Genomic DNA, 14,152 nt, shown 5'->3' with positions numbered 1-14,152 from the left:
TCTGGCCCCCAAGCAGAGACAAAACTAATTGCTTTCTGCTAAAAACCTGCTTTCCAGCAGCCCAAAGGAAAAAAAATTTCCCTTTTAAAATCTGTGCTTCTTGTTCAAAAAAAAAAGAGCACAAAAACAAAAACCTCAAATTGATCTCAAAATGATTTCAAGGTAATCCCACCACTCTGCCACCATGTCAAGGTTCCTTCCCCACTCTGAACTCTAGGGTACAGATGTGGTGATCTGCATAAAACCCCCTAAGCTTATTTTTATAGGCTTAGGTTACAACTCCAAGGTACAAACTATTTTACCTTTTGCCCTTGGACTTTATTGCTGCCACCACCAAGCGTCTAATATATAACAGGGAAAGAGCCTGCTTGGAAATGTCTTTCCCCCAAAATCCTCCCCAAACCCTACACCCCCTTTCCTGGGGAAGGCTTGATAAAAATCCTCACCAATTTGCATACGTGAACACAGACCCAAACCCTTGGATCTTAACTATGAAAAAGCAATCAGGTTCTTAAAAGAAGACTTTTAATAGAAGAAACGGTAAAAAGAATCACCTCTGTAAAGTCAGGATGCTAAATACCTTACAGGGTATTCAGATTCAAAACAGAAAATCCCTCTAGGCAAAACTTTAAGTTACCAAAAGACACAAAAACAGGAATCTACATTCCATTCAGCACAGCTTATTTTATCAGCCATTTAAACAAAACAGAATCTAATGCATATCTAGCTAGCTTACTTACTAAGTTCTAAGACTCCATTCCTTTTCTGTTCCTGGCAAAAGCATCACACAGACAGAGAGAACCTGTGTTTTCTCCCCCGCTCCAGCTTCGAAAGTATCTTGTCTCCTCATTGGTTATTTTGGTCAGGTGCCAGTGAGGTTATCCTAGCTTCTTAACCCTTTACAGGTAAAAGGGTTTTCCCCCCTCTGGCCAGGAGGGATTTTAAAGGTGTTTACCCTTCCCTTTATATTTATGACAATCCTCAGTTATTTTCTGGTCTGGGAAGTAAATCCCTTCCTGCAGCCGTTTAGACAGACCAGAGTTCCTGAAGACGCGAGCGTCATGAACCTTTCCCAACCATCCCAAGTCGATGTTGGTGAAACATCCCTTGTGATCCACCAGTGCTTACAGCACCATTGAAAAGTACCCCTTGTGGTTTATGTACTGGCTGCCCTGGTGGTCCGGTGCCAAGATAGGGATATGCGTTCTGTCTATAGCCCCACCAGTTAGGGAATCCCATTGCAGCAAACACATCCACTATGACCTGCACGTTTCCTAGAATCACTACCTTTGATAGCAGCAGCTCAATGATTGCGTTGACTACTTGCATCACAGCAACCCCCACAGTAGATTTGTCCACTCCAAACGGATTACCGACTGACTGATAGCTGTCTGGCGTTGCAAGCTTCCACAGAGCTATTGCTACTCGCTTGAGAACTGTGAGGGCCGCTCTCATCTTAGTATTCTTGCGCTTTGGGGCAGGTTAAAGCAAGTCACAATGTTCCATAAAAGTGCCCTTACGCATGCGAAAGTTTCAGAGCCACTGGGAATCATCCCAAACCTGCAACACTATACGGTCCCACCACTCTGTGCTTGTTTCCCAGGCCCACAATCGGCATTGCACGGCATAAACCTGCCCACCACGATCTCCAAATTGCTGGGGACCGCAGTTTTAGAAAATTCTGTGTTCATGTCCTCATCACCGCACTGCCTTCGCCTCCTCGCCTGGTTTCTCAGGTGCTGGTTCTGCATAAACTGCATGATAATGCATGAGGTGTTTACAATGATCATAACTGCTGCGGTGAGCTGAACGGCCTCCATGCTTGCTGTGCTATGGCATCTGCTTGGGCAATCCAGGGAAAAGGGCACAAAATGATTGTCTGCCGTTGCTCTGACGGAGGGAGGGGAGACTGACAACATAGCTTACAGGGAATTAAAATCAACGAAGGGGATGACTTTGCATCAAGGAGAAACAGAATGGCTCCCTCAAGGATAGGGCTCAAAATCCTGGGTTTAGCAGGCTGTTGATTTCACGGAGGGAGGGAGCAAGGAGAAAATGAATACAAAACAAATCTGGTCTATTTCTTCTTTTGATCCACTTCATCTATCTTTATACGTCTTGCCAGCAGCAGACCGTGCAGTACGACTGCTGGCCATTGTCATCTCCTGGCTGCTCATTAGAAGACAGTGCAGTAGGACTGCCAGCAGGACTGAATCCCCATGAGAAGAAACTTTAAAGGGAAATGACCTGGCTGAGTCACTCCCATGTTTGCCCAAGAGCCCCTGACCTACCTCACCGAGGTCAGCTAAAAGAGCCCCCTGGAGTATGTCGATGACGACTACGGTCATACTGCACTGTCTGCTGCCAAAAGGCAATGAGCGGCTGCTGTGTAGCAATGCAGTACCGTGTCTGCCAGCACCCAGGAGATATACGGTTACTGTGAGCTGAGCGGGCTCCATGCTTGCCATGGTATGGCGTCTGCACGGGTAACCCAGGAAAAAAGGCACGAAACAATTGTCTGCCGTTCCTTTCACGGAGGGAGGGAGAGAAGGGGGGCCTGACAATATGTACCCAGAACCACCCGTGACAACGTTTTTGCCCCATCAAGCATTGAGATTTCTACCCAGATTTCAAATGGGGGAGGAGACTGTGGGAACTGTGGGATAACTACCCACAGTGCAATGCTCCGCAAGTCGACAATTGCCTCGGTACTGTGGACGCACTCCACTGACTAAGTGCACTTAGAGCATTTGTGTGGGGACACACACAATTGACTGTATAAAAATGCTTTCTACAAAACCAAATTCTAGGAATTAGACCTAATTTCGTAGTGTAGACATGGCCTAAGTGCCTTCCAGCTAGGTCTTTAGCACCTTATAACATACAAAGTTGTACAGCATTACCCTGGAGTGTTGTCCATCTGTCAAATGCACTACTGAAATCAAATGTTCACTCTATCCTACCCACTTTTTTAAAAAACATAAACTTAAGAAAAATCAAGTTCTGAAAAGTAGTAACTAATGACATGCTGTTTCAGAAATCAAAAGTTGGACAAAAGAAGCATTTTTACCAAATTCACACCCAGGGATCTGTGACATCTGAGAAGTGGCTAGCAAATTGGATTCTTAAGTGTTTTTGTGAAGGAACAGGAGCAACACTTCTTCCCATACCCACCCCATGAAAAGAGCCAGTCTTACTGAAACTACAGTTACAATAGAGAGTGAATGAAGCACAAAAAAGGGTTTTAGCAGTGGAGACAGTGAGGGAAAAGCAGCAACAGATCCTAGAGACTTGATGGAGAAAGCAAAGAGTACAGAGGATGACAGGTTGCCAGGGGAAAAGGACAATGTAGTTGGCATTGAAAAGAGCAGACACACTGTGGCCATTTCATTGCCAAAAATAGTGTGGAAATCAAAAGTGGAAGATATTCCAGTTCAAAAGGTTACTAAATTTTGAGCTATTACAAGATCAATTCCAACTCTGACCCACGCCACAATAACCTTAGATACCTAATTAAACTTAATTTTATGCCAACCTTCCTAAACAGTGGAGAGAAATCGGAGAATACAGCTTCAATTTGAGGACAAGAGAACTAAAGTATCAATGTTTATAAGAACATGAATTCCTAAAGATGGAATTTTAGAACTGTAAGCCATCAGTTTTAGACTCTATGAAAATTATTCAGGATTGCGATAGCTGTGAAATAGTTAAATCTCAGAAACTGACAGGGGCCTCTCAAACAATCTCTGAATGAACGAGATTATACACCCGCTACTGGAGTACTTAAACTATCTTGTCTTGACCAGATGGTGAAGTGGTGTCAGTTATCCATGTTTTGAGTTTTTACTTCTTGACCATATCCATTTTTAGACTTACATTCTTTCTAAGTTTGCAGCCTGACTGGAACATCCTCAAAAGTTTTTTAAAAAAAGTAGCATTTCCTGCAGAGAATTTTACAGCTTGCTGGTAATCCTAAAAACTACTAATTCCAAGTGGCAGTACCCAAGAGTCAAAAATAGGATTTAATTTGACCAGCAGCTCAATATCCAATACCATAGCCCTGTAGCTCACAACTAAGTCAGAAGTACTTGAATTTTCCCCATCACCAACTTTCCAGCGTGCATCACTAGCAGCCCCACAGCTATCACTGCTCAGCCAACAGACTAAGCCCCAAAAGTACAACAGCTTGATTGACCTTAACAGAACCTTGTGTTGTCAATAGTTACAAGTTGTCCAAGCAGAAACTTCCCATAACTACAACCTAGTTGTGAAACTTCTGCATGTCTGGCCAACAGAACCAGCTGTATAGAGATTCACTGTTCAAACTGGCTGCAGCAGAGTGGCTGAATGCTGCTAGAGTAGCTTCATGAGCTTGGAAGGGATAACCGGAGGCGTGCTACTGTTCAAAGAACTGAAGCACATTAAACAAAACTTCTGCCACCACCATTCCTAAATTTCTTTCTACTAAGGGTTCTCTATTTCTGCTTGGGCTTGGATAGAAAGCTTAGTTTCCCATAGCAATCAACACTGAGTTTACCTTGGACACAAATTCCAGCATGAAACTAGCTTTTTTTCTTTGGCAATTAACTTGTTAGTTCTCATGAAAATGTTTTACTCAACAGCCAACCTGCTGGGCCAGTGGAAGCAACATATTCTGGAAACTCTTGGTCGGGCTGGTCTTCCACATGCTGAATACAGCTTGTGTCTAAAAGTTTTAAAAGTGCTTCCAGTCTCCATTGAGACCCACTGATATACCTGAGTTTGCTAGGCATGTTTTGAATAGGATTGTCCTGGTCCAGAAGAAAGATGTGCTTACCTTAACATTGTTTCATCATAAAATACTTGGCAGATTAGAAGTTTTCCACTCTAAAAAAGTTGGTTTAAGTATGTGTTGAAGAGACTCTTCACATCCAAAAAGAAATCACCTTGGCAAAAAAAAGTCACTAATGCAGGCAGTGAACCCACTGGCATCAGTACTGGTGATACCACCAGAAAGACATTCTTTGTCAACACTAGAATAACTTAGCTAGAAAAAGATTCTAGCTGCAAGGCATCTCCTCACACTCAAAACAGATCATTAAGCCTGCAGAAATTTTTAAGTCAGGATCCTATATTTAGGAATTTAAGGGAAACCGTCAACTTGATAAAAATAGATTGTAAAAAATGTTTTCAAATTTTACACCCAGTTGTCTGTCCACGTGGTTTTCTCACCACACTTTCTGGGTTGTTACCCATTTCCCTCCTCCTGTTGCTGTGTGAAAGGCTCACACAAAAGGAGAAAGGTTAACCAGCTAGACAGGGGAGAGTAAGAAACTGACTATATGGAATGCTGTCAAATAATGTATATAATCTTTCAATTGTGATACTCTTGTAAACAATACCTAAGAGCATCAGAAAGTTGACTGTTCCCCTTTAAGACTGTACTTTTGAGTTCCGTGAAAAGATATTAACAATTACAAAGCAAGAAGTTTTGTACCGTACCTATCTTTGATCTGTCTGGCAGCCTTGGTGCATATCAGGAAGAAGAGAGAGAAGGTAATTAGTGCTTCCATGCAAGTCTCAACAGCAGTAACATGCAAGAAGAGTTAGATTATGAATCCCACAGCTATGCAGCTCAGATTCAAACACCAAACAATATTTTACCACTTTGATGTAAGATTTTTCTTTCCATAAGCTTGTGTTAATGCACAATGGTTAGAAATGCTGTAATAAGTCAGATCAGAGCAAATCAACTTCAAAAGCCACACCAAACCAACTCCAAATTACTGGGCTTTTTCTTCTTGGGGGGAGGGATAGCTCAGTGGTTTGAGCATTGGCCTGCTAAACCCAGGGTTGTGAGTTCAATCCTTGAGGGGGCTATTGAGGGATCTAGGGCAAAAATTGGGGACTGGTCCTGCTTTGAGCAGGGGGTTGGACTAGATGACCTCCTGAGGTCCCTTCCAACCCAAATATTCTATGATTCCAGTGTAAGAGCAGATATCCAGTTTATCACTTTAAATTTCTTTCCTGCATCCATAATTCCAAATTTAAAAGAAAAAAGTACAAAGACAGCAGCATTTACTTAGGTTCTGCTCTTTTGAATCAATAGTGTAAAGTACTTGTTTTATTGCCAGTGGTGTTTATCCATACCATAACCTGTCAGAAGCTTAACTTCTTGTAGAACAGGTATCAAAGAGGAAAGGAAAATTTCCCTCTGAAAGTTATTGTACTGTTTCTTCAATCCTACTTTACAGTAGATTTTCCCCATCTATTCCTCAGAAGCTCCAATATATGGAGTTGCACAAGTACTCAACTTCCTGCTATTATTGTAGTACACCCAGAACCAATATGGCTGATCTACGGGTATCAAAGTCTTAAATTTACCATTTGAAAACAGGGAGGCCTGGTCACATTTAAGAATAAAAAGGTTATTGAACAAGTTAACAATGAGAAGATGGGTGGATTCATCTTTCACCTAGAGTTTCTAGTTGGTTTGAGGTTGCCTTCAACTGAGATTTTTATTTTGGAGGATTAACTCTCAAGGAACAGCACCAGAAAGCTTAGGCCATTTCTCTGGACATAAGAGTATTTTACAAAACCTAAGAGAAAGGTTTTTGTAAATTACAAACATGTTTTCATAAAAATATCTTTCCATTGGAGACATTATTGGTTTGATAGGAAAGTCTTGTAATAAAGAGATTATACTACAATATCACATAAGGGATCTTATGGTGATTGTAATTGTACTAGATGAATATCAATATGCTGTACATAGTTGGACTATTTAAACCTACAAAAAGCAGTGAGGCTGAATTTCACTTCAATTTAGAATACCTGCAGAGGACCCTCTGAGCAAAGGTGAATTTCATTCTAAGTGCCCTTATTTGCTAAATATCTGTTGTGTAAAGTATACTAAAAATAGAGAGTTTGACCAACGACATTCCTCAAGGGAGGAGATCCTACTTTGGCAACCCTAGTAGGGTCTTATGTAGCAGCTCTTATTTACAATTCCTCATAGCTGTGCCTTTAAAAAGGTAGGATCAACTTTTTGAAGGGGGGTGGCACGGAAAACAAAAAACAAACCACTTCTCCTAGAACAAGGATTTAAGAATGTTCCAGGGAAGACCCAGAATCCATCCTGTCATTTCTCTAATGAAGCAAACATTTAGCTCTCAATCCTGCAATTACCCCTTCAAAAAAAAAAAAAAAAAAAAGTAACACCTGAAAGAGGTCAGTGTAGTTTTCTGTACAGAGAAGGAAGATGAACATCTCATTTTAGAAATGAGAATTGCTGATCTAATGAGCTGGCTCAGCAGACTATGCTAGGAGACATTTGCAGTTGATCCAGTTCTCTTCTCCTAGCTACATTCCTTGTCAGTCATGGTGGTCTTTAGTGCTGTTCATGGTTTTTCCATGTCATAATTTCACAGTGAGCAATTTAGATGAAGTTTTTCAGCTTGTTTCAAAAATTCACAGAAGCCTAATTCACTAAATATCACTTTGACAAAAGAAATCCATCCTCAATCATAGTTTAAATGCAGTAGACATGAATAGGATTTGACGTCTCCCCCCACATTGAGATAGCTGTTCTCAAATTAAGTGATTAACTCTGAAAACAAACAGAAGATCCCCTGTACTATGGGGTTTACATGTTATTGAAAGCTGAATGACTCATTAGCTGGCTAGCCATACAAAAACTGTATTTGGCTCTACCCAGCAAGGAACGTGAAACATGTCAAAATAGTGACTTGCATCAATTCATCAGCGTGGCCATAAGAGACATTTAAATTTAGACTTGACGCATTTGATCAGTTTAAATGCAGTTTGTGTATAAAATTAAACAGGAAACTTGCAAGAAAAGTCTTTGACTGTTCTTGACTGGACAGTGAGCGCAAATCAGTGCCAAGCCTGCTTCATACTGCTGTACATGACGTGAGTCACTTCAACCATCTACAGCTGAGACAGGACAGTAGAAACATTTAAATGAAGTTCTCTATAGAACTTAAGACCATTACTATGGTTCCCAAGTAGGTATAAATATCCAATTACTGATAGTATAGCATGTGGTTGCTATCTTCCCCTCTTAAGTTTTTACTTTATGGACACATGAAAATAAATGCAAAAGTTGTGCCCTGTATAATGTAACAAAATTGCAATGGCTGGAATATTTGTCAGTCAACTCTACTGCTCCCATTTCATTTAACAACACTTACATCAAGTCACTGCCTATGATGCATCTCTAAAATGGGGAGAGACTTGCTGTACACAGAATCAGTCTTGATGCACTGTTTTACTGATAAATATTCCACAGCTAAAAGAATAAGTTCTGCAAAGATAGTATACTGTTATGTCAGGTAGAGATCTGCAGTGCTTCAACATTAATATTCAGCCAAGTACCAACATTGCACAGTCCTACAATGGAGATATGCACTAATTTAGTGTATGCAATTTTTACTGTATTTTTCAACTAATATCTCCACATTTGACTGTAATTCTGTTTTTTTAAGAAACATACTTCCATTAAGCAAGCAGTTTCTCAGCCTCTTGGATGGTTGCTTAAGATTGGTATCTACAGTGAAATCTGAGTCCCAATAGTCATGACATCCTAAAAAGTGGATTCATCTCAAGCCTAATTATAGTATTGCAGTTTTAACCTAAAAATAAGCTAAGGCACGCACCATGGTGTCCACAACAAATGGTGTCCACAACAGATGCAGCCAAGTGCTTTTGCGTGTATGAAAGAACATTGTGAGGATAATATAAGCTTACAAATCAGCCCTACTTCCCAAGGGATTTCATTAGTGGGTTTTGTTTTGGTTTTTAAACTAAGGGTTTAGTTTGAATAAAAAGATTTCCAAGGTATTAGCTCTTGCATACTGCAATTAAAAGTAAGAAGGTCTTCATTTTTTCTGTACTTAAATATTAAAAATGAGTACTTCAAAAGGCAGGGGCAGTCTTGTCTCCCCCTGCAACCCCTTCCAAGTATTAAAGCTCAATGAAGTAAAAAATCCACTGTCATAGCTGTGGGAGCATGTAGACCAGAACAGAGCCCTACAGTTCATGAAAATCTGTGCTCACAGAGAGCTGAAGTGGAGACTACAGCCCAGGCTAACAGTGCAAGTTACAAATACTAGATTCTAGCAGACTACACTTGTTCTTGGTACCTTGAATACTGCAGACTTTGTGATCCAAATGCCAAAAGAAATGGTCATTACAATTAGTGTAAGATGATTTCCATTAATAAAGTCTGTGTGCTTTCCAGTTGACTCTAGCTATAACATAGCTTTGGGTACAATACTTCAAGAGCTGTTTAAGATCTGACCCAGTTTTAACATGTCAAGAAATGACAAGTCATAAGCCATCATGTATTAGGCTCCCTAAATTTTAAGTACTAGATAGATATTTAGCTTTTAACTTGTCAGTCCTTCGGGGAAAAAAATTAAACAAACAGGTTTCAAGAGGGAAAAAGCAAGAACTCACACTGTCACTTTAAGAGTAAGATTGTCCTATTTACTAGAACATTTCCAGTATCCTTGTTATCAAGTGAAAATTAAAATGGCAGAAAATACAAGTAATTGGGTTTTGGATTTGATGTGGCTCACTGCATTGTTAGTACAAAACAAATATGGTATGTGACATTGACAAAGTCAAATGTGGGATATCCTAGTAATAGATCTGAAGCTGCAGTAACTGGATTGCCAGCATTTTACCAGTTGTATTGTGTTTCCACTCCTCTACCTTTCCCTTGGTGCATTTCCCCCACTCAATTGTAAGTTTGTTAATGGTAACGTACATATATTGTTTGTATTAGCTACACCGAATCACTCAAACAGTCTCTGGACTGTCATTGGGCTGGAAATTTGTACAAAAAACCCAGACATTAGAAGGCCTGCAAGGCATATGGTAAAAACTGCCCTGAGGAGCTTACAGATGCTAATGTAAGATTTTAAACAGCAGTTAAATCAAATGGCTATAGCAGCTGTCATGGTTACAACCCATCAAAACCAGGAGTTAACAAAAAGCAATACTAGGGTAGTTTGGAATGAAAATATACCAATATAGCTACTGATTTTTCACCTTTTAACAGCCAACTTGGCACTATGGCTCGAGGCACTAGCTCCTTTTCCAGATTCCTCTCCTCTTACACTACTGTTACGCTAAGCGGTTTGTAATGACAGATTTATGATAAAATCCCATTCAAGTTAAGAAAACAGAACTGTGTTTTCCTTATTCACAGCAGTTTAATTTTCTACCTTTGAGAATTCCTCAGGGTCCTTTATGTCCAGTGACCGTGCAGCAAATTCTAGTAGTTCTTCAGAATTCTCCAAGGCATTACTACATTGGCTAAGTTGATTCTAGGGTCAGAAAACAGGAGAGAGTTCCAAATATTAAAATTTGGAGAGTTGGTAAGATAGTTTTGACAGGTTCCCTCCGGGGTGCCACTTGGAACTGGGGTACAAGTGAGCCTGCCTGACCCACCGGCCTGGACTCCCTCTCATACTGTGGTGCTGTGATAAGTTGCCAAGCTCTCTGAGCTTGCTCTTTCACCATCATACACACAGATAGGGACACACCGAGCTGCAGCTTCACACACAGATGCGGAGATCAGCTCTGCATGGGAAGGCTGAACTAAAGCACCTCCCAGTTGCTAAGGCACGCACCCCCTTCTGGAGTGTGAACACAAAATTATACCATCTTGTGCTGCACAGGGAACTGCGCGGTATAAGCTCATAAAATTCACCCTCTCCCTCAATGTATAAAGAGATATGCAACAGCTTTCTGCCCCAAATTATAACTTCCACACGTAGTGGTTTTAGACCAAACAAAACTAGTTTAACTACAAAAGATAGATTTTAAGTGGTAAACAGATCAAAGCAGATTACCGTAGTAAATAAACAAAACCACAAACAGATCTTAAACACACTAAATTAGGTAGGATATGAATTAGCAAATTCTCACCCTGAGTGATAAACAGGCTGGCAGATTCTTAAGGCACAAGCTGCCTTGGCTTTCCCAGGTTCATACACAGGCTAAAAATCCCTCTAGCCTGGGACCATCACTTCCCCCAGTTCAGTCCTCAGCTCTCAGGTGTTTCCAGGTGTGTTGTTGTAGGGAGAGAGGTACCATCATGTCATTATCCCCCTTGTATATCTTCTTCCCACTTGCTGGAAAGCTCTTTTGCTGTGACCTGGGTCAAACAGTTCCCACTGTGCAACGATATCTCAGGAGGTTTCTACTGCACACAGTTCCGGGGGTAATCCTTGTGCACATTTTCTCAATTAGCTATTAATATTGTTTGGCCTTTTTACTGTTTTACCTGAAAGACTGTTTGTGGAGGTTTTCAACCTCCACAACATGGTTCAGTAACACCTACATAACCAAACTTCATAACTTCACATATGACAATAGCACATACAATCCAATGACATATTACTGTCTAGCAGATGAAGACTTTTAGAATGATACCTCACAAGGCACATTTTGTACAAAACATATCCTAATTACAAGATAGTGGTGAATATTGGGGTGCCAGGGTTTCACAACAGTGAGTACTAGTATGAACAGCAGAATTTGGACATTCATCCCAGCTGCACTATAAATGTTACTGAGTATCAGCTCTGCCACCCAAAGGTTTTGGCATCCTTCTTGGCAGGACACATCGTCTTAGCTAAGTAAGTTTCTACAGCTGAAACTTAAGGATGTGTACTATGCCCTATGAAACTAAGGAGCAAATAATTAGTTAGATGGCACCCGTAAGGCCCGATGAATGTATAACTGCAGTCTACTGCTCTTAACATACTAAAAATTGTAAACATTTTACAGAGTGTGCCAAATAAATTAAAGTGTATGTTGCAGATATGGTTAAAAAGCTTTCAGTATGGCTTGAACCATGCTTTCCAGTTTTAAAAATCTTAGTTCAATATTATGGAGATACCCCTTCAAATGTAATTTAGTACTGTGTACAATATCTTAACTGCAGGCCAAAGGGTAGGGCAAGGGAGACATGAGTTTTGTCCCAGCTCTGCCATCAACTTGTTGCAGTGTAGGTCATTTAATCTGCATCAATTTTCTGTAATGTGCTGCTTACTCACCCTTGAGATCTAGGGATACAGCACTGCAAGTGCCCAATAGATCTGCTGATACTGTACAGCAAATAAATGTAAGTCTCTTCCCTGAATAGCTTCCAGGAGCAAACCAAAAAAATTGCACAATACAAAACTTGCCTCTTTCTAAAGAGTGACACTCATGCCAGTTTCAAAGCCCTTTGTTCTCAAAACTAGAGATGTAAATATCTGTTTAAAAACTATATAATTTTAATTGTTTAACTGATAAACCTTTAACCAAGGTCCCTCTGGCCAGCTGCAGCTGGTCCACCAGGGTTAACGGTTAAGGTCAATTAACAGCAAGCCTAATGCTTACTAGTTAACATTTTACACCCCTATCTCAAATGCTGCATAAATGTAACTAGTTTTTGCAGAGTGATGTTCAGTGAGAGGTTGAATCCATCTAGACTTTTTAGGTAAGACTTAAAAAAAGTTTAGGATCTAAGTAACTGTCTTTAGTAGCAAAAGATTGTTTGAGACCTCAAAGTTTATATCAATTTTCTGTGATTTCTGACTGAATTAATGCAAACTTCCCTCAAGCCAGTCAATGTAGCTTCTGTCCACTGACCCACATGTGACTGTTCTTGATATATCAGCTTTGATACACACTTCACAACATTGCATAATATTGCCATAGAAGCAGATATCTCAATAGCAGTGTTTAGCTAAGGGCATCTCTAAACAATTTGCAAAGATACAGCAGACAGACACTAGCATTAGCATTCTGGATGGATGCATCAGTATTTGGGAACAGAAGGAGTCATGTCAGTTGTAAACAAGTGTAATTAGGATAGATGGCCCCACAAATAAGTAGTGTTTCTTCCAGCCTCACACAGGTTTTAAAGGGTGGGTTCCAGTTATAAGCATGGGCCTATAGAAGAGTTCAATATTCTTGTGAGAGGACATCAACTTTAGAGAGTTAATTAAAATCACTCACATTACAATATCTGGTAGATTTGTTATAAATCTACTAATTATACAGACATGACTGTACAACTTACAAGTTCTTCCCATTTAAAGGCATGGAATAGGTAGTTTTCCAATCCAGACAGTATCAGGAAGACTGCCTGCGTAAATACAGCACAAACACTTCCTGGTGACAGTAAAATTAGGAGACATTGCTTCCTCAACTCCAATCAAGAGTCACACCCAGTTAAACTCTAGACCAGCGTTTCTCAAACTGGGGTCTGTGAGGGTACTCCAGGGGGTCAACAGGCTCTGCTGATCAATTCAACTCCTCCCCCTCCCTCCCAGCACCTCCTGCACACTGGAGAACACCTGTTCAGCAGCATGCAGGAGGCACTGAGAGGGAGGGGAAGGTGTGGGATGGGGCCTTAGGCTGAGTGGAGGGCTTGGGGGGTCCGTGAAAAATTTCAAAGTGGTGGTCCTCAGGTTGCTAAAGTTGAGAACTGCTACCCTAGACTAAGCTTCATTATTTCAGCTATACTTTTGTACAGTTGACCTATATAGTGCATTGTTAGCCAACAAGGAGTCCAGCATGCAGTCTTGACTAAAAATTTGATTTATCAATTAAGGTACATCTAGAATAGTCAATATTATCCTTTATCTGCTTTTAGTAGGCCTTTGGAGATTCATAAAGTGCAGTTCTATTCTGAAACACAATTCCTCTCCATCCCCCTCCAAAAGAGTACCATGGAATTCCTTGAATCATGAGACATTGAAGGTGATCAAATTTGAAGATTAAGAAAATAAACATTTCCAGGGCTGGTAGCTATAACAACCTTCCCTGAAAGGCAAGCTGACAAAACCTGCAAGTATTCAGTCACCAGTAACATTCCACGGGCCCTCTTTTTTCCTTCGGATTTCAAGAAGTGGCAGTGCAGTCATACAATACATAGGTTTCAGGTAACAGTTGTTGGTTCAACTGTACGACACTGACAGACAAGCTTTCAGAATGTCAAGCCCTCTGTTAGGTCATGAAATTAAGTTCCTTAAATTAAGTTTTCTATATGGTATGATCATAACTGTGGATTTAAACCCTCCTGCTTCAGATCATGATCTGAGCAATGACAGCCCAGTTAGGGATTTCTTGCACCTTCCTTTGAGGC

The 14,152-nt window shown here is 40.5% G+C and overlaps 1 protein-coding gene across 3 annotated transcripts in view; it reads right to left on the bottom strand.

Moving 5' to 3' along the window:
• FSD1L (fibronectin type III and SPRY domain containing 1 like) overlaps nucleotides 1-14,152 on the bottom strand; it is a 63,828-nt gene that overhangs the window by 38,379 nt on the left and 11,297 nt on the right. For all 3 annotated transcript variants that reach the window (XM_084628664.1, XM_084628665.1, XM_084628666.1), the window contains exons 4-5: nucleotides 10,233-10,334; nucleotides 5,482-5,504 (exon numbers count right to left, since the gene is read on the bottom strand). In XM_084628664.1, coding sequence (XP_084484790.1) covers nucleotides 5,482-5,504; nucleotides 10,233-10,334 — 125 coding nt within the window. The remainder of the gene's footprint in view (nucleotides 1-5,481; nucleotides 5,505-10,232; nucleotides 10,335-14,152) is intronic.

Source organism: Lepidochelys olivacea, assembly GCF_965140295.1.
Source record: "Lepidochelys olivacea isolate rLepOli2 genome assembly, chromosome: 5".
Taxonomy (NCBI): Eukaryota; Metazoa; Chordata; order Testudines; family Cheloniidae; genus Lepidochelys; species Lepidochelys olivacea.
This window is presented reverse-complemented; position numbering and strand designations above follow the sequence as displayed.